Raw genomic sequence first — 18,657 nt, forward strand, 5'->3', positions numbered from 1 at the left:
AATGTTAAATATTATCTGAGGCCAGATGTAAATATGAATAAGTGGAGATTCACTTTAGACACACACACACACACACACACACACACACACACACACACACACAGTGAGAAAACAGCTGCACAGATGTAGAAGATGGTGGTTTTCTTTATTGTTCTATTTGGCAACAGATCTCATAAAATGAACACGACAAGCGCTGCATTGATTTCCCTCTGGACTCACTGGAGCGCCAAATGCGTCTTAATCCGCCGCTGAAAGTAGTCCCCGCTCAAATGAACCTTGATAGGTTGTTGAAGGTGTTTTTAAGTCAGAAAGAAGACGTGAGGAAGAATTCAGAGGCGGATGAACACGTCGTGTGTTTTGGTTTTTTCATTTCAAAATAAAACTACGGAACATCAGCAGCTTTACGCTTTAAGACAAATCCAGTGATTTTACAGAACATGCAAGTGAAACGACCCCAAAAACACTGTAAAAAAAAAAAGAAAAGTACTGAGTTACTTAACGTATTGAAGGTACAGAGAATGTTTCGTGCAGAAGCTGAAGAACACCAGTCATGTTTCTAACTCTTTATCTGTGCACTGCATCACATACAAACACGTCGTTTAAACACAAACACCGGTTATTGATCCAACGATACCGAAGAGTTCCTGTTGAAACAACTTCCCCTCAGTGTTCTGATAAAAACACCATGATTTGTACTTTTTATTCAGTTTTTATAAAGAGATCTAGTCGACTTCTAGAGCTGCAACGTTTCCTGTATTCATTGATGGAAACAAAACAAAACTCAAAAGTTGAATCATACAGTAAAAATAATCTATTTCATCCTTCGACTGACTGACTGTGTTTCAGTCCAAAACATCAGAACGCCTCACTTCAGGTCTCGTCTTCCTCTTTTAGAAACACGATGAATGAACTGAAGATTAACCGTCTCTACAATATAAAATAAAATCACTTTTTATCACGTCGACTTCTGATCCAAAACAGATAGAGAGACAAACGATGACCCAGCATCTCTGACCTAAACATTTATTCTGCAGAGAGGAGGAGGAGGAGGAGGAGGAGGAGGAGGAGGAGGAGGAGGGGGAGGAAGAAGAGGAAGGAGCGGGAAAGGGTGGTGGAGGAGGGGGAGGAAGAAGAAGAGGAAGGAGGAAGATGGGGAGGAAGAAGATGAAGGAGGAGGGGGAGGAAGAAGAAGAGGAAGGAGGAAGACGGGGAGGAAGAAGAGGAGGAAGAAGAGGAAGGAGGAGGGGGAGGAAGAAGAGGAGGAGGAAGACGGGGAGGAAGAAGAGGAGGAAGAAGAGGAAGGAGGAGGGGGAGGAAGAAGAGGAGGAAGAAGAGGAGGCGGAAGAGGAGGGGGAGGACAGTTTGTGAACACAATCAGTCTCCATTTTGGTTCGTCTGAAGATGCTCCTTGTGTAGTTTCTCTTGGGCCTCGAAGAGCTTCCTCAGCTTCTTGATTTGTCCTTTGCTCAGCTCCTTCCCCTCCACGTCATGAGTGGGGAAACCCTGTTTAACAACAACAACAACGTCAACAACAACAACAACAACAACAACGTCAACAACAACAACTTCATTCTGATGAGTTTTCTGTCTCAAATTACACCCAACTTATAGAAAACCGATAAAAATGCAAAAGAATGTTTCCATCAGATCTTTTACTTAAAAGTAGTAAAACAATAACAGAGTACTTTACTCTTTCACAAGGTAAAGTAATGCATTCAAAATGTACTTCAGTAAAAAGTACTTAAGTATTAGCATTAAAATATACTCAAGAGTACCAATGGTAAAAGTACTCATGATGTAGAATCACATATATGATACTACTGGATTATAATACTTGATAGTGGAGTATAATTATAAAGTACCATAAAACAGAAATACTCAGGTAAAGCACAAGTACTTCTAAATTGTACTTAAGGAGAGACGCTACAGGCATCAATATTGTTGTACGTGAACTATGTTGAGATTTTGGTTTATTTTAGTGTAAATTCTCCTCAAATCAAACTACAATATTTCTGCTCCTGCTGTAAATAGTTCTTCTGAACTCGGGGGATTTACCGTTTCGTCAAACTTGGAATACTTGTCGGTTTCTGTGCGAAACATTTCACCCGGAGGCACCTTCATCTTTGCCAGTTTAGCCATCTGAAACACAGCAGCAGCAGAAGAAGAAGAAGAAGAAGAAGAAGAAGAAGAAGACACGCGTGAGTGAACTGGATTGTGGATCAAGAGAAACCAAACGAGTGGAACGTCTGAGCTACCTCTTGCTCCTGTTTCTTCTTGGCAGCTTCCTCCTTCTTCCTCTTCTTCTCCGCTTCCATCTGTGAGAGAAGAGAAACCAGCAGAGTTCACACATCACCGTAATGTTAGAGTTCAGACTTTTTAAACATCCCTGATGATAAATAGTCCCTTCTTGTGCAGCGGTCTGCCGTGACGCTGTGCCGACACAAGACGACACACTTTATTACTGCTCTCTAACTTTGACAAAGGCAGCGCTTTTCACAATAAAAGCCCGAGACATGCACACTGTAACTGTTTACCAGAGGGAACTCACAGTCACTCGGAGGGTTTCTCTAAGAGGAAACTCAATAACAGAGCTTTCAGTAGCTTCAGTCTGTACAACAGTTTAGCTATTTACCCATGATCCTTTGTGTCGTATCCTATAGTTTAAAAACAATGCTTCCAGTTTTACAGGAAAGTCACTGTGTTTGTATTTGTAATCATCACGTCCTCTTGACTCCTCCCTCACCTGCTTCTTCTCCTCTCTCTCCTTCAGTAATGTCTCCTTGTCCACTAGCTTCACCACTGTGGGCAGACCTGAGGACACAGTGAGGACACAGCGAGTGATTCAATGAGGAGACGCGTTCATTATTCACCATCAGCTTCACGCTTCGATCCCGGGAGCCTGGAAGAGGACAGAAGATGAAGGTTCTCCGTTCTGTTACCTTCATGATCTTCAAGTCGGACTCCGAGCTCCGGTAACGTGTCGTCACGGACGACGTCACACAGCTGCAGCAACTCCGTCACTAGATTACATAAGATCAGGTCAAATAAAAGGAAAGGAATTAAAATGAAATACAATGAAATATAATGAAATAAAATAAATAAAAATGTAATTAAATAAAATTAAATAAATACAATTAAATAAAGTAAAACAATAAGAAAAATAAAATATAAATAAAATGAAAGGAAATAAATTAAAGAAAATACAATATAATGAAATAAAATAAAAGTATAAATAAAATGAAGTATAATGAAATATAATAAAAGTAAAAATAAAAGTAAAAATAAAATAAATAAAAAAAATAAATAAATAAAATAAATAAAAGTAAAAAAATAAAATATAATGAAATAAAATAAAAGTATAAATAAAATGAAGTATAATGAAATATAATAAAAGTAAAAATAAAAGTAAAAATAAAATAAATAAAATAAATAAAAGTAAAGATAAAATAAAAGTAAAACTAAAATTAAAATAAATAAAATAAATAAAATAAATAAAATAAATAAAATAAATAAAAATAAAGATAAAATAAAAGTAAAGATAAAATAAAAGTAAAGATAAAATAAATAAAATAAATAAAATAAATAAAATAAATAGACCCTGAAGAAAAACTATGACGGTAAAAAGTGTTGAAATATGATGATAAATGTTTCTACTTTCTCTGATTCGCTAACACTAACATGATATTCTAAGCAGATGTAAACATGAGAACAGAACTTCAAACATATCTTTTTTAAATAAAAGTTCTTACCTTTCTGCTCTCGGGCGATTTTTCGGACGCCCTCTCTGAAGTCTGACAGCACCGTGAGGTACGGCATCACCGTGGCCTCCAGCTGGAAAACACAAACAAAACATAATTTTAATAATGCAACAACAAATCACCTTTGTGATTCACACGCTCATCATTCATTCATAATCAACGTTAACGGATTCATTCCATCATCAGCAGAAACAGACGAGTCTCTTGACTTACGTCGGCGCTCTGACTTTGTCCTCCCACTGGGAACCCGATGGGCTCCGATCCTTCAATGGCTCCAAATATCTACACGACAAACGCCTCATGTCAGCGGGTTTGATCACATCACACAGAAGCTAGGTTAGCATTAGCATCACACGACCCACCAGATAATAAAGTACATTAAAAGCAGCTACACATATTTCACCTCACAATAATCAAGTTAGAGCTCACTAATGTGTCTGAACATAAAGTGAACAGTGTGTATGTGTGCTGTACTACATTACCCAGAATGCTCAGAATCACAGCGTTTAGTTTACATGAAAGCAGTGAAGACGTGTTTAAATAATCACTCCGTTCTTTTGATTATTTTCAGTCATAATGAGGCCTTTTCCATTTTTTGGGGGGTTTAAAAAAAAGAAAGAAGTAAAAGTCAAGCTCACACTGCCACCTAGTGGAGGCTTCATGATCTGCAAAACTAAATACAGAAAGCAGGGCGAACAATAAAGTTCTTTTTATTCTGAAAGTCCCAACAGCTCAAACGACGTCCTGTTGGACTGAAAGCCGTCTGTAAAGTATTAACGCAGACAGTCACTGAACTCCGTCTTCTTCAGAGCAGTGGGCTTTTATTTTGGTGATAACAGGACGTCGGGTTTGTTTCCCGCTCAAATGGGACGTTTTTCAAACTATTGTTGTTTTGGAACCACGGGCCTTCGGGCCAACGGGCAGTCCTCACAGTTCACATGGAGTGTCGTGTAAACGGTACTGTAGTGTACTCTTAAATCAAACCATTAAATCCAAACACAAAGTAACATTATCCATCATTCAAACCCTCTTTTTACTTCCTTTACTGCTGCTGCTGTTTGATTACATCAGCTCCTAGAGGTCCAACAGTCAGCTGCGTCTCCTTCCGTCCAGTCAAGACCACCGTAGCTTTCTGCGTCGCTACGTGACGAGCTAATGAACGCGGCGACGCGGCGCTCACCTTCAGCATGTCGGTGAGGTACGCGGCGATGCTCTCCACCAGCATGCGGTTGGGCCTCAGCTTGGCGCTCTTCCTGCCGGCGATGTAGCTGTTGCTGAGGCCGACCAGCACCCTCATCTCCTCCACGGCGGTGCGAGTGTCCACGTTGTCGCACAGAGCCTCGTGGACGGCGGACTTCCTGTCGTAGAAACTGGGGAGAAAAAACACAAAGAAGCATTCGAGCTGCATTCAAATGCTTTCGAAGCTTGTGTTTTTAGATTTCAGGAGGGCCGAGACCATCGTCTTCACTCTCTCACCTGTTGTTGAGCTCCACCTCTGCCGCCTCCCACTTCTCAAAGCGACCGGTGACGTCAGTAGGAGCTCGCATTATGTCTTTCACATTCAGGAAGAACTCCTGTCTCATGAAAAGAGCACAAAAAAAACCCAGCTGATTAATGAGAAAATATATATATAAAAAAAGATATACTCTTCTCATTTCATCGTCGACTCACATTCATGAACTTCTCGTACTGGACGGCCGACTCCATCGTGTTGGAGGAGTAGTCCAGGGTGTCTTTCCAGGAATGCATTAAGAACGCCAGACGGAGCTGACGGGCTGCAGGAGGAGAGAAAACAGGACACTTACAGAGGACGCTTAAAGGGACAGTACGGATGTTCAGTAGTGTGTGTGTGTGTCTGTGTGTGTGTGTGTGTGTGTGTGTGTGTGTGTGTGTGAGAGAGGTTCTCCACAGTCAGAGTTCTACTACAGTAGATGAGTTTATAGAAACAGACTTCAGCTCTCTGACAGGAAGGTAACGAGGTGAGAACATTCTGTTAGGAGAAGAACCTCACACAAACACACTTCAGCTGAACTGTCCCTTTAAGGGGAGTTAGCTTAATGTGCTTCAGTTTAGTCTGCAGACAGATCTTCATACGTCATAGTCGGGAGACTCACCTGTGTTCTTCACCAAGGCGTCTTTAATAGTGATGAAGTTCTTCAGAGATTTGGACATCTTGCAGCCGGCGATGGTCAGGTGTCCGGTGTGCAGGAAGTATCGGACCCAGTGGTCGTTCTCAAAGAAAGCCTGCGAGGAGAACGAGCACACTGCTTTAACGTCCTGTTGTTTAGCACAGATTAAGAGGACGACGTCCCAGTCTGTGTGCTACAGCTACGTCAGCCGGCTGCTCGTGACCGCTTCAAGCTTTAGCGTACGGACGCGACTCAATCGGTGAAATAAGTGAAAAGATGAGAATCACAGAGAGATGGGAGATTAAGTAGAAAGAAAGTAGTTCCTCCGTGAAACGGCTCACAACGAAGTGAGCGACCTGTGTGGTTTGCGTACCTCAGACTGAGCCAGCTCGTTGTCGTGATGGGGGAATCGGAGATCGAACCCCCCCCCGTGGATGTCCATGGACTCCCCCAAGATGGAGCCGGCCATCGCCGAACATTCAATGTGCCAGCCGGGCCGTCCCTGAGAACAACAGAACGACGTTCAAATAACGAATCAACGTGGCATCAATCACGGGGGGGGGGGGGAGGAGCTCTCACCTTCCCCCACAGAGAGTCCCACGAAGGCTCCCCGGGCTTGGAGGCCTTCCACAGGGCGAAGTCATTGGGGGACTTCTTCTCACTCAGCTGGTCGGCGGAGATGCTCAGGTCTCCTGCAGGACCACAGGGGACACGTGAACATAAACACAGCGACATAACGACGAGGATGTGGAGAGAAACCACACTTCTGGTGGCGTAAATGAGCAGGGTCGTACCTTCTCCCTCCTGTAAAGCCTTCTGGTCTCCGACCGCCTCCGGCACCAGTTTGGCGTACGAGTGCCGCGGACTGGCGTCAAACTTCGAGGTGTTGAAGTACACGGAGCCGTTGGACTCGTAGCTGTGAACGCGGGGAGAACGGAGTCGTTACCAAAAACTGCACCGCTAACGGAGGACGTGAACGAGAAGAAGGGTTTCTTCCTCACCCGTAACCGTTTGCCACGACCTTCCTCACAAACTCCACGATCTCCGGCACGTACTCGCTGACTCGAGTGAGAACGTCTGGAGGGAGAACCTGGTGGTCAGAAAGACGATTAATGACCTGTTCATGTAGTCCAATGTGAGGATCAGATCCAGCATCGCTTCGTGTTACTTTGTCTACTCACGTTCAGGGCCTCCATGTCTTTGTGGTACTCTCCCTCCCAATAATTAGGGAGAATGGAGAAGATGGAATTCTCTGTGACTTGACTTCCAAACTGCTTGTCCAACCAATCAGACAGCAAGTCCTTTGAGTTGTCCAGCAGCGCCTGAGAGACAACGAAGAACACATTAAACCCCCAAAAAGATTCCCAACACGTCGGACGATCCGCTACGAGACGAGAAGCACGAAGAGATGAAGTGACCAAAGCGAAGGTCTCACCTGGGCCAGAGGCCGCACCGCCTCGGGGGCCGCTTTGCCCTCCATCGCCGCCTGCAGGGGCAGCAGAGCGGCTGTGACGGCAGCGTCGAGCCGCTCCAGCATCTGCTTCTTATCCGGGTCGACCGTCGAAGCCAAGACGACCTGAAAGGGCTGAAAATGAACACGTGCGTGAGTCCAAACATCTCTTTATACTGTTACCCTTATTTATTTACACGGTGATTGACAGGTCTCTAGTAGACCATAAAGCAGGGGACGCTTTAGGGGCGGGGCTACACTGTGATTGACAGGTCTCTAGTAGACCATCAGCAGGGTATGCTTTAGGGGCGGGGCTACACTGTGATTGACAGGTCTCTAGTAGACCATAAAGCAGGGTATGCTTTAGGGGCGGGGCTACACTGTGATTGACAGGTCTCTAGTAGACCATAAAGCAGGGTATGCTCTAGGGGCGGGGCTACAGTGATTGACAGGCGTCTCTAGAAGACCATAAAGCAGGGTGTGCTTTAGGGGCGGGGCTACAGTGTGATTGACAGGTCTCTAGTAGACCATAAAGCAGGGGGTGCTTTAGGGGCGGGGCTACAGTGATTGACAGGCGTCTCTAGAAGCTCTTCGTTGTCGCATTAAAGCGTAATAGGAGAGTTCGTGTCTCACCTCTTTGGCGCTCAGGACGTCCTGCAGGATTTGAGCAGCTTGTGGCTGTTTCTCCTTGTACTGGTCCAGGAGGTGGTTCTGCCGGGCCCTCTTAATGATCTGAGAGGAGGGAACACATGACGGCCCATAAGAGACTGTGTATGAAACCTTCAGCATCAGTTTAATTAAACTAAACACTTACTGCATCATTATCATCATGAACTACTATGGTGATGTCTTACGTTTGTTAAACCTCTGAACTGAACTAGAACTCATTGTGTGTGTGATGATCCACAGTCACTACAGGTTATGAGGTTTATGAGGAGTCTCACAGAGGAAAGAAGCTACAAACCAATCAAAACTACAACATCGCATCTCAAATGTTTCATTTTTATCTGAAAACATGTTTAACAGGGGTCTAGAACAGTAAGATAATAAAGATAATTAAGATATGATTGATTGATGTTCCAGCCTTTGGGTTGGCTAGCTTTATATATATATATATATATATATATATATATATATATATATATATATACATATATACATATATATATATATATAATATATATATATATATATATATACACACACATTTGTCCTCTTCTATTAAATATTGTATTGAAAACTGTAAAAAAGCAAAGAAACATGAATGATGTAAAAGAAAAATCTAAAACTGGAATATGTTAATTTATGTTCCTCTCTGTAGCCTTAAAGTTACTACAAAATAAAAGTCCTGCTCCTCTTCATGACCATCATGACTAGAAGTAGAGAGAACTAGAACAAGTCTTTGTACACGCCTCCTCTCCTCTCCTCTCCTCTCCTCTCCTCTCCTCTCCTCTCCTCTCCCCTCTCCTCTCCTCTCCTCTCCTCTCCTCTCCTCTCCTCTCCTCCTCTCTCCTCTCTCCTCTCTGTGTTCACTTCCTGAAGTTCACTCAGAGTTTCTCTGATTTCTGGTCACATGACTGTTGGTCTCAGATGAATCAATCATGACGTCATAGTTTCATGAGGAGTTCATCTGGTTAAAGTGAACGTTTTATTTGTGGTCATATTTGAAATGAGAACATGAAGAATAAAATGTTGTTGATTAAATATCACAGTTTCAGTTTTAGCTCCGGTTGTGTTTTCTGAAGTGTTTCGTCACACATGATGTGTTCAAGGACCGTCGTACAGATGACACTCTGAGGATAATGGCGGCCTTCACAGCTTCTCGCTCTGATAAACGTTCGGAGGGTTAAAGTCTCTCATGAACTGAGACTCACTTTGTCGTCGATGTCTGTGATGTTGATGCAGTAGAAGACGTCGTACTTGAAGTAGTCCTTCAGGATCCTCCGCAGAATATCAAAAGATATGTAGGATCTGAACAGAGAGCAGACGATGCAACCATTAGTCAGTTCACTGACCATCCGTCCTCAGCGCCGTGTGGGACCAGTTTACCTGGCGTGTCCCATGTGGGAGGCGTCGTACACCGTCGGTCCACAGCAGTACCACGAGACCCGGTTCCCCTTCTGAGGAACGAACGGCTCCTGAAACACAGAGGGCATCACACGATACACCAGAGCAACAGAGGAGAGGCTGTGTGAGCTCTAACATTCATAGGAGTCATTAGTGCTGCTAGAAGGAGCGTTTCATCTTTAGACACACAAGACTCCTCCTCCAGTCATCCAGAGACTCTGCTCTCAGGAGCTTCACCTCCATCGGAGGAGTGACTGTCTTCATACAGAGAAGCGTCACACACCGGACAGCTTCACTTTGTAAACTCTCTCTGCTCACAACCACAACATGTGAAACTACAGACAAACAGACACCGCTCTACTTCCTCTCTGAGGACCAGAACCTCAAGAGAGTTCAAGAGAGAACAGACCTGAGACCAAGTTCATCTCCTGCATCATCCACCACAAAGACAAGGATTAGATATAGTGGCCTCCTCCTCTCCTCCTCTCCTCCTCCCCTCTCCTCTCCTCTCCCCTCCTCTCCTCTCCTCTCCTCTCCCCTTCCTCATCCTCCTCCCCTCCTCTCCCCTTCCTCCTCCCCTCCTCTCCTCTCCCTTCCTCATCCTCCTCCCCTCCTCTTCTTCCTCCCCTCCTCTCCTCTCCCCTTCCTCATCCTCCTCCCCTCCTCTCATCCTCCTCCCCTCCCCTCCTCTCCTCTCCTCTCCCCTTCCTCATCCTCCTCCCCTCCCCTCCCCTTCCTCATCCCCTCCTCCTCCACTCCTCTCCTCTCCCTCCCTCCCTCCTCCTCCTCTCCTCTCCCCCTCCCCTCCCCTCCCTCATCCCCTCCTCCTCCTCCTCCTCCCCTCCTCTCCCCTTCTTCCTCCCCTCCTTCTCTCCCCTTCTTCCTCCCCTCCTCTCCTCTCCTCTCCCTCCCCTCCCTCCCTCATCCCCTCCTCCTCCTCCTCCCCTCCTCTCCCCTTCTTCCTCCCCTCCTTCTCTCCCCTTCTTCTCCCCTCTTCCTCCCCTCCTCCTCCTCCTCTCCTCTCCCCTTCTTTCTCCCCTCCTTCTCTCCCCTTCTTCCTCCCCTCCTCCTCCTCCTCCCCTCCCCTCCCCTTCTTCCTCCCCTCCTTCTCTCCCCCTCCTCCTCCCCCTCCTCTCCCCTTCTTCCTCCCCTCCTTCTCTCCTCCTCCTCTCCCCTTCTTCCTCCCCTCCTCCTCCCTCCTCCTCCCCTCCTCCACCCCCCTCCTACCTTTGCTCTGGTCAGGCTGTTGTAGAGGTGGAGTTGAGGGACATCTGTCCCTGCTGGTGGACACCATGTCGGCTGAACTCTCTTTCCTTTCACTGGAAGACAGAAACACAGAAAGACGATTCAAACATGTTGAAACGTTACTGAAGCTGTAAAACACGTCTCTGAACCTCCTCAGGTCTACTGATGTACTCATGTTTAGTGCTCAACAACTGTTATCATGATGCTTATTCTGTTAGATCTCCAGTAAAGGCAGCAGCAACAACAGCAACAACAACAACAGCAACAACAACAACAACAACAACAGCAACAGCAACATGCGGCTCAAAGTCTGAGGAACGATGGAACTCAATCTCATCTCAGGAGAAGAGAACAATCTGCCTCCACAAGAGTCATTCTCAAAGCACAGCCTGTGGTCACTCATACCGGATCTACACTTTAAGAGAAGAGAGAAGAAGAAGACCAGCCATCAGAGCCACACAGAGCATGGGGGGGGGGGGGGGGGGGTGTCGCGGTATTTAACGTCCCCTTACTTCTGGCTGACTGGTGAGGTTTTCTCCAGCTGCTGCCGTCTTGTTTAAACAGTGATAACCTCTCTCTCTCTCTCTCTCTCTCTCTCTCTCTCTCTCTCTCTCTCTCTCTCTCTCTCTCTCTCTCTCTCTCTCTCTCTCTCTCTCTCTCTCTCTCTCGCTCGGCTGCCGTGACGAGTCAAAGCTGAAACTCAACCAAACTGAAATGTCTTCAGGCTTCATGCACGTCAGTGTGTGTTTTGCAGACGGACACGTTAGAGCTGCCTTTTCGGTCTCCGGACCTGAGACATCCAGACCACCGTCTACTCACTGCTGCTCTCGGGGCGGAGGTCCCGCAGGGCCTCCATGTGTCTGTACCAGCGCAGAGCGTGGACATGCCGCGGGTCTGGGGGTCCGCGGAGGAGCCTAAAGGCCCTCTGGTCGGCCTGGGAGGGGCCGAACCCGGCCAGGTAGCTGCGCGGGGTCAGGTAGTCGTTCAGGGCCGCCGCCAGCGCGGCCTCCTCGCTTATCTGAAGCAAGAAGCCAAACTCAAAGGCTGCAGAAACAAGAGGGCACACAGTCGCAGAGGGTTACCGACCGGGGACCGCGGGCTCACCGGAGAACGGGCTCAGATCACACGGTCACATTTAAACTAAATCCTACAGATTATAGGTGACAAAAGCTCCAAAATATCAAATAATCTTGACCAGTGGATCCCTCTGAAGTAACAGTCTGTGGAGAACACACACCGCTTCACAGACGACCAGCGACTAAGAGTGAAACTGAACTGAGCTGATCAAACAGTGTGAAACACAAAAACAACGTCAAATGGAAACTGAAGGTGAGAGAGAAAGAAACAGAAAGAGAAGCTGGAGGAGGAGGAGTAGCCTCCAAACACACCGCAGAATGACCTCCCATCAACCAGGAGACACGAGACAACAGGTCCTGATCCGGGTTCACACGGGGACACAGGGGTCTACACAGACCACCAGGACACAACGGAGTCCTCAATGATTCACATGTAACCCTCCATCACTGAGCTGCACCTCAGTGTCACTGTGAGCTTTGAAAGAGCTGAGCTGAGTTTGTCTTATTATTATTATTATTATTATTATTATTATTATTATTATTATTATAACAATAACAATAATTATAATAATCATCATCATACGATTAAGTATAATGAAAGTACTGCTTATTAATAATAATAATATTAATAATAATAACAGATCAAACAAGATGATGCAACTGTGCTAAACTGAAAGTAAAAAGCAAACATGTACAAACAATTAAACGTATATTATGAAATAATAAACTCAACTTATGTGACAAAGAAAGTCGTGTCGCTTTAAGAAGAGAAGAGTTTAAATGATGTTTTGTATGAACAGATGTTCTACTGGATACAGGACTTAAAGGAGCAGTAGAGCCATGTTTTCTTATAGTACAGATGATTCAACAACTATAATAATATCTATAATAATAATAATACAAGTGATTCCAAAAGGGTCTCAGGACCTTTGGTGCCTTAATAAAATAGACTTGACTTGTCAAACAGAAACTAAAACGGATCGAACTGGATGATGCAACTGTGCGTCATCCAGTAAAAAAAAAAAAAAAAAAAAAAGAAATAATCTGATTTAACATAAAGATTGAATAAATAAATTACAGTTTTGTGGTTGTGATGAAAATAAGCTGCTGTTAAATGTTTAGCTATAACTAATTTCCATCAGTTTTTAAATTTTAATTATATATATATATATATATATTTTTTTTTTTTTTTAATTAAATAAAGTTATTTTTAATTAATTAATAAATGTATTTATTTTAAATTAATTTTAATCAGTCGAAAGATTTCTTTTGTTTTATTTACATCATTTTTTCAGGACACACCAAACCAAACATTCAACATCCTGTACCAACGATAACAGTCAGTGTACTTAAATACAATACTGTGATAAATACTGTGATATATATAATATATACAATGTGTTTTCTCCACTAGAAAGCCTCGTGACGTTGTAACGGTCCGCTTTTAACGGCGGTTCGGTTCGTGTCATTTAACTGGCCGGTGTTACCTGTTAGCTGTGGCTGTAGCTAGCAGAGCTGACGTTAGCCTGCTGGCTGTGACAGCTCGTGAAACGCGCATTACACCGTGCTAACGCGTCTTTTAACGGGATAAACAAACAAACAAACAAACAAGATTTACGGTACCTGGCTCTGCTGAGGACGACATAGCTGCACGCGCTTCGGATGGTTGGATGATGCTGATGCAACAATAACGTGTCCGGAAGAAGAACCCGAGTAACTGAACGCAAGAGGTAGGAACCGGAACCAAAGGTGTTTCCAACCTGAGTGCGGGGGGACGTTAATAACTGACGGACCATCAACACGGAAGTTATGTTTTTTTGGTTTCGGATGTACTCCTAAACTAACGTACATATACGAGGAGCTTTTCTGTTAGTTTCGCATTAATTAAAAGCTAAACATGCCAAACATTAAAGCGCACGTGGACAGAGTGGCGCGTGTTTATGAGCGCTACACGGAGTACGTGAGGAGGAACCCGGCCGCCACCGCGCAGCTCGAGAGCACGGTGCGGACGCTCTCCTACCTGATCGCAGGTACGTTTTCATTTAACACCGACACTGATGACGCAGGAGCAGAAACTCATGTGACGCGGTGTGAAAACTCAAACAAAAGTACTACTACTGCAGTTTAACAGTAGTCCATGTCATTCTATATACTGCGCATTTTGATATTTCATGTTTGTTTACTTTGTTTACCTGTACCGTAATTGCTGCTATATGTATACGCGCACATACTTGTGTACTTAACAGTTGTGTACCTCGTTGTGTCCAGCTGTTGTGTTAGAGCAATGCAAAAACAACAACAACAACAACAACAACATTGAACTCCTTGTATGTTCACACATATTTGGCCAATAAGCTGATTATGAATCTTATTTATTTTTTTCAGGGCGATTTGCAGATTCTCATGAAATATCTGAACTCGGTAAGTAAAGGTCGAGGGTCAGTGAATCTGCTGTTTCGAGGACAGCTACCTTTATTCATCCCTGTTGCACATATATATATATATATATATATATATACATGTATGTATATGTTGTGTTATTTACACACTCGTCTGTGTTTCAGTGTACTCTGCCTCCAATCTGCTGGTGCTCTTCAACGACAGTATTCTGCGTAAAGGGCTGAGATGTTCCTTCCCGTGGTGAGAAATACCAAGCTTGATCCTGTGTAGGATGAAACGCATGCATAAGAGTGACAGAGCCGTTCATTACTTGTGATGATGATGATGATGATGATGATGGTGATGGTGGTGATGAGTGTGAGTGTGGAGGTGTGACCGGTGCTGCTGCTGCCCTGTGCTCAGTCTCTGTCCCAGCAGAGGCTCCTCACCTGGCTGTCGGTGCTGGAGCACGTGGAGGTCTTCCTGGAGATGGGAGCCTGCAAGCTGTGGGGGGACGTCGGCCGCTGGCTGGTGATCGGACTCATCACGTCTTCAAGTACGGAGGATTTTATTCATTATCGAAAGAAAAAGAAGAAAAACACAAATGTAAACTGGAAATTAAGATTTTGTAGAATTTAGTTTTTTTAAATCCTGAACTCAACTTTTTGTTGTTTTCTCAATTTCTGTACGTCAATATAGAACGATCACCTCATGCGCTGTCTAGTCGCAAATACTTGCTTTGAGGATTACCCATAATCCTTTGCTTCTACTACTTAATGCAGGTGCACATTTACAACAGCAGGTGTCATAGTTTCCCCTTTTAACGGGGTTTAACCTGAACCTATGGAAGCAGGATCAGGTTTAACCTGAACAGCAGAACCTGCTTTCTTTCATAGGTTCAGGTTAACCTGATCCTGCTGTTCAGGTTAAACCTGAACCTGCTGTTAGAGCAGCACATTAAAACTAATTATTATTATTATTATTATAATATTATATTTGAATGCATTGTTCAACTGTCACACTTACTTTTGTCCACGTGGTTTAATACTTCTTTATTCTTTAGAGAGCACTCCAGTTTAAAGTGTGTGTAATTAGTTTTAACAGGTATTTTCTGTGTATTACTGTGTTATAACCTTCATCATAGTATGAATATTTAAAACTTCATGAAGCACGATGCCGTCCTTCGTCTCTGACCGGTTTTCTTCTCACGTCGTCTCCAGGGCAGTTTTTCGCCTCGTGCTTCTTCTGTGGTACAAATCCGGCATCCAGACCTCACCTCCCATAATGCCTCTGGACAGAGGGGCTGAGTTTGTTGGCGAAGGTCCGTTCTCCTCTTCCTCTTCCTCCCTGTTGTTAATTCCTCTTTGCAGAATCTCAGATGCTCGTCCTTCATATTCAACGAGAGAGTAGAGGATGTTACAGATGGAAATGATCAAATGTAGCATGAAAGGAGTCACTTATATATTATATATACACAGTGTGTGTGTGTGTGTGTGTGTATATAATATATAAGTGAATGGGAGTAAAGTGGGTTTTCTTCTCCACAGAGGACCTGAACACGGAGCAGCAAGAGGACTCCTGCTTCGTGGGTCAGAGGTCCGGTCGGGTCATTCGGCCCCTGGGCAGCGGTGAGACTCTAATATATTAAATATTAATAAGTTTAATATCTTCATTCAGAGTCTGTGTGACTGAGCGCTGGGGTCACGTGACCTGATGTGAAACAGGAAACGTCCGGTTCCCGTCAAAACAAAAGCCTGCTCACCAGAAAAAGCTGAATGCTGCTTTAAAGGTCGTTATAAACCACTTAGGTTTCCTTTCAGGGACCTGGTTCCTCAGGGATCTGGTTCCTCAGGGATCTGGTTCTTTGGGATCTGGTTCCTCAGGGATCTGGTTCCTCAGGGATCTGGTTCTCTGGGATCTGGTTCTCTTGGATCTGGTTCTCGGGGATCTGGTTCCTCAGGGATCTGGTTCTCTGGGACCTGGTTCTCTGGGATCTGGTTCCTCAGGGATCTGGGATCTGGTTCTCTGGGATCTTGTTCCTCAGGGATCTGGTTCTCAGGGATCTGGTTCCTTAGGGATAAAATTAAATACAATTAAATAAGATTTAATAAAATTAAACAAAATCCAATAAAAAAAATGGATGAAACAAAAACACATCTATAAATCTAATAGGCAGCAGTATAAGTCTTTCTGTCCCCTGTCCCTGTGGTGAACTTGTCCTCCTCTCGTCTTCTCCGTGTCTCAGCTCCCTCCCTGCAGGCCCGGCTGTGGGGAGCGCCGAGTCAGCAGAAGAAGAGGGGCAGCAGCTCCAGTGGGGAGAAGCTCCACAGCAAACCGACACCGCTGGGCCGCCGGGAGACTCTCGCCGAGTCCGTGTACATCGGACGGCCACTCGTTCACCGTATCCTTCCTCAGCTGTCCACACGGTGACAGTGAGATATACAGTATATAGATATCTACAGATATAGATACATATAGATGTTAATGACGACTGCTGTGTTTCCTGAGGTGAAGCCAAAAACACACAATTATTTCATTTAGAAAGAGTGAAGGCCTCACATGACTCAGAACCATGTGAACCTGTAGAGCGTAGAAGTGAAAGTGTCCGTCGTTAGGCTCCTCCTTTTTTAAAACGAGTTGTTCCTTAAAGTGAACCTCCTCACCGCAGTGCTCTGCCTCGGACTCTGTGGGAAACAGTCCTGGAAGCCGTGGCTCATCTCCGGAGTCCTGGAACTCTCCAGGTCTGCGAGCTCCTCCCCCTTTACAGTATTAATCCTCATCCAGTCATCAGGTCGTTATCGAGTTCACGGGACATGGAGGATACTGACTTTATGTGTTTATATATAAAGAATATATGTGTGTGTGTGTGTGTGTGTGTGTGTGTGTGTGTGTGTGTGTGTGTGTATAGTGTTTTTGGTCAGCTAAGTGTTTGTTGTTGTAATTCTCTTTTTGGCCACAAGAGGCAGATGCGCACCTGTTTCAGGGTGAAAATGAATGAATTAGGAGCTTAGAAAGATGATTCACTTGTTCTTATGTAATAACAGAACAAATATCAGCAGAATATTGATTTGACCTCTCCTACTGTCTGGAGGATCACATAAATAATTATAAAATAGTTATAAATAAATGAGTAATGAATAAATCTTTTATTTTTTAATGTGATTTTGGAAGAAATTAAATGATTTTAACGTCGTCGTTTATGTTTTATGGACTCTTGTGTTTCCTCACGGATTAAAAATCAAATAATCTGACTTGTTGAATGAAAAGCTCACGACTCAGAGTGAATGAAAGCGTTCTGCTGTCATCGGTCGTGAGGTCAGTCGTGTCACGATTCATTCCTTTATAATAATCGGTGCGTTTGTGCTTCTCTTTAGTTTCGCGGTGCTCAGCGACGGAAAGTTCCTCAACCGATGGGAGAAGGCCGAGATGAGGAGGAGAAGCTTTCTCCTGCTGTACTACCTCCTCCGCTCACCTTTCTACGACAAGTACTCTGAGTAAGTAGTACTAGCAGTACTAGCAGTACTAGTAGTAAGTGTGTCTGGAAGTCTGCTCACGAACCCGGAGGACAGAATCTTTACAATCAGCTGTGCTGCTGTTATAAATCAACGATGTGATTATTCAATCAATGGACCAAGAACTGTCCAATTCACATCCAAGATATTTAAATGATATAATATAATTATTATATACATATATTATTTTTTATTATATAGTATTACATAGTGTGTGTGTGTGTGTGTATATATATATATATGTATATATATATATATATATACATATATATATATAAATTACACTAATATAAAAAAAGAGAAAAGCATCAAATCCTCACATTTTAGAAGCAGATAAATATTTATCATAATTGAATGCGATTAATGTTCCGACCGATGAATCAGAAGTCTGTTTGAAGCGTCTGTCTGTAGACTTCTTGTTTGTTTGTTTGTTTGTTCAGGGAGAAGATTCTCTTCCTGCTCAGACTTCTGGCCGATCACGTTCCAGGACTCGGCCTCGTGGCTCGTAAGTACTGAAGAGATCCACACCGAACATTCACCGCATCAGTGAACGGTTCTCCTGATGGATTGGGAGGGGAGGGAACCTCAGGGCTAACGTTGTAACACTGTGCTTCTTTGTGACGGCTTGTCCCCAAAATACATGAAGCTTTGAATATAAATAATAATGAAATGACTTCAGCCAGAGTCTGACTTTGACTGATGACTGTACCTGACTGGGAGCAGCCTGTGAAGACAACAGTACATTTAATGATGATAAGAGATGTTCTCCTGACGTGCAGGACCTCTGATGGACTACCTCCCCACCTGGCAGAAGATCTACTTCTACAACTGGGGCTAAAGAGCAGGAGGTCAGCGAGCAGCGAGGAGACGACGGAGACGCCCCTCGTGACGCCCCTCGAACTCAAAAGACCACGTGGAGCCGATTCCCACCTCTGACCGACAGAGAGCACCTCTTTAGGCTACTTCAGAAACTCGTTCTTCCTCCCGTCAGCGACGCACAGAAGCAGCGGCGTGACTACGCGTCAGCGCCGTGCGTCAGGT

General features: G+C 44.3%; 2 protein-coding genes across 3 annotated transcripts; one reads left to right on the forward strand and one right to left on the reverse strand.

Annotated features, from left to right (window-relative positions):
* Positions 1-126: 126 nt before the first annotated feature.
* cars1 (cysteinyl-tRNA synthetase 1) lies at positions 127-13,469 on the reverse strand. 2 transcript variants are annotated; one of them, XM_068728796.1, is made up of 23 exons: positions 13,349-13,469; positions 11,469-11,693; positions 10,632-10,723; positions 9,387-9,475; positions 9,212-9,308; positions 7,971-8,069; positions 7,323-7,472; positions 7,069-7,209; positions 6,889-6,977; positions 6,682-6,803; positions 6,467-6,579; positions 6,261-6,389; positions 5,873-6,002; positions 5,430-5,533; positions 5,235-5,332; positions 4,939-5,128; positions 3,972-4,040; positions 3,750-3,831; positions 2,940-3,020; positions 2,744-2,811; positions 2,256-2,315; positions 2,056-2,139; positions 127-1,503 (listed from the first exon to the last, which is right to left on the reverse strand). In XM_068728796.1, the coding sequence occupies exons 1-23, from the start codon at positions 13,368-13,370 to the stop codon at positions 1,375-1,377; spliced, it is 2,463 nt and encodes an 820-aa protein (XP_068584897.1). In that variant the 5' UTR covers positions 13,371-13,469; the 3' UTR covers positions 127-1,374. The 2 variants fall into 2 exon arrangements, with proteins under 2 accessions (XP_068584897.1, XP_068584898.1); XM_068728797.1 differs by lacking the exon at positions 11,469-11,693.
* Positions 13,470-13,521: 52 nt separating this feature from the next.
* Positions 13,522-18,476, forward strand: pex16 (peroxisomal biogenesis factor 16). Its single transcript, XM_068728799.1, has 12 exons — positions 13,522-13,755; positions 14,111-14,146; positions 14,290-14,362; positions 14,423-14,426; positions 14,528-14,652; positions 15,316-15,425; positions 15,652-15,732; positions 16,350-16,505; positions 16,773-16,845; positions 17,479-17,598; positions 18,057-18,121; positions 18,396-18,476. The coding sequence occupies exons 1-12, from the start codon at positions 13,623-13,625 to the stop codon at positions 18,452-18,454; spliced, it is 1,035 nt and encodes a 344-aa protein (XP_068584900.1). The 5' UTR covers positions 13,522-13,622; the 3' UTR covers positions 18,455-18,476.
* The last annotated feature ends 181 nt before the right edge of the window (positions 18,477-18,657 follow it).

The sequence above is a fragment of the Cebidichthys violaceus genome, unplaced genomic scaffold, assembly GCF_023349555.1.
Source record: "Cebidichthys violaceus isolate CVI_PGR_0920_01 unplaced genomic scaffold, fCebVio1.0.p SCAF_43, whole genome shotgun sequence".
Taxonomy (NCBI): domain Eukaryota; kingdom Metazoa; phylum Chordata; class Actinopteri; order Perciformes; family Stichaeidae; genus Cebidichthys; species Cebidichthys violaceus.

Excerpts from the sequence above, each read along its gene's own strand:
- cars1 (XM_068728796.1), bottom strand. The coding sequence starts at position 13,370 with ATGTCGTCCTCAGCAGAGCCAG. Across the intron at positions 9,476-10,631 it reads ACAGCCTGACCAGAGCAAAG|GAGCCGTTCGTTCCTCAGAA; the intron begins GTAGGAGGGGGG and ends TCTGTGTTTCAG. Across the intron at positions 2,140-2,255 it reads AGAAGAAACAGGAGCAAGAG|ATGGCTAAACTGGCAAAGAT; the intron begins GTAGCTCAGACG and ends GCTGTGTTTCAG.
- pex16 (XM_068728799.1), top strand. The coding sequence starts at position 13,623 with ATGCCAAACATTAAAGCGCACGTGGACAGAGTGGCGCGTGTTTATGAG. Across the intron at positions 13,756-14,110 it reads GCTCTCCTACCTGATCGCAG|GGCGATTTGCAGATTCTCAT; the intron begins GTACGTTTTCAT and ends TATTTTTTTCAG. Across the intron at positions 16,506-16,772 it reads CGGACGGCCACTCGTTCACC|TGCTCTGCCTCGGACTCTGT; the intron begins GTATCCTTCCTC and ends TCCTCACCGCAG.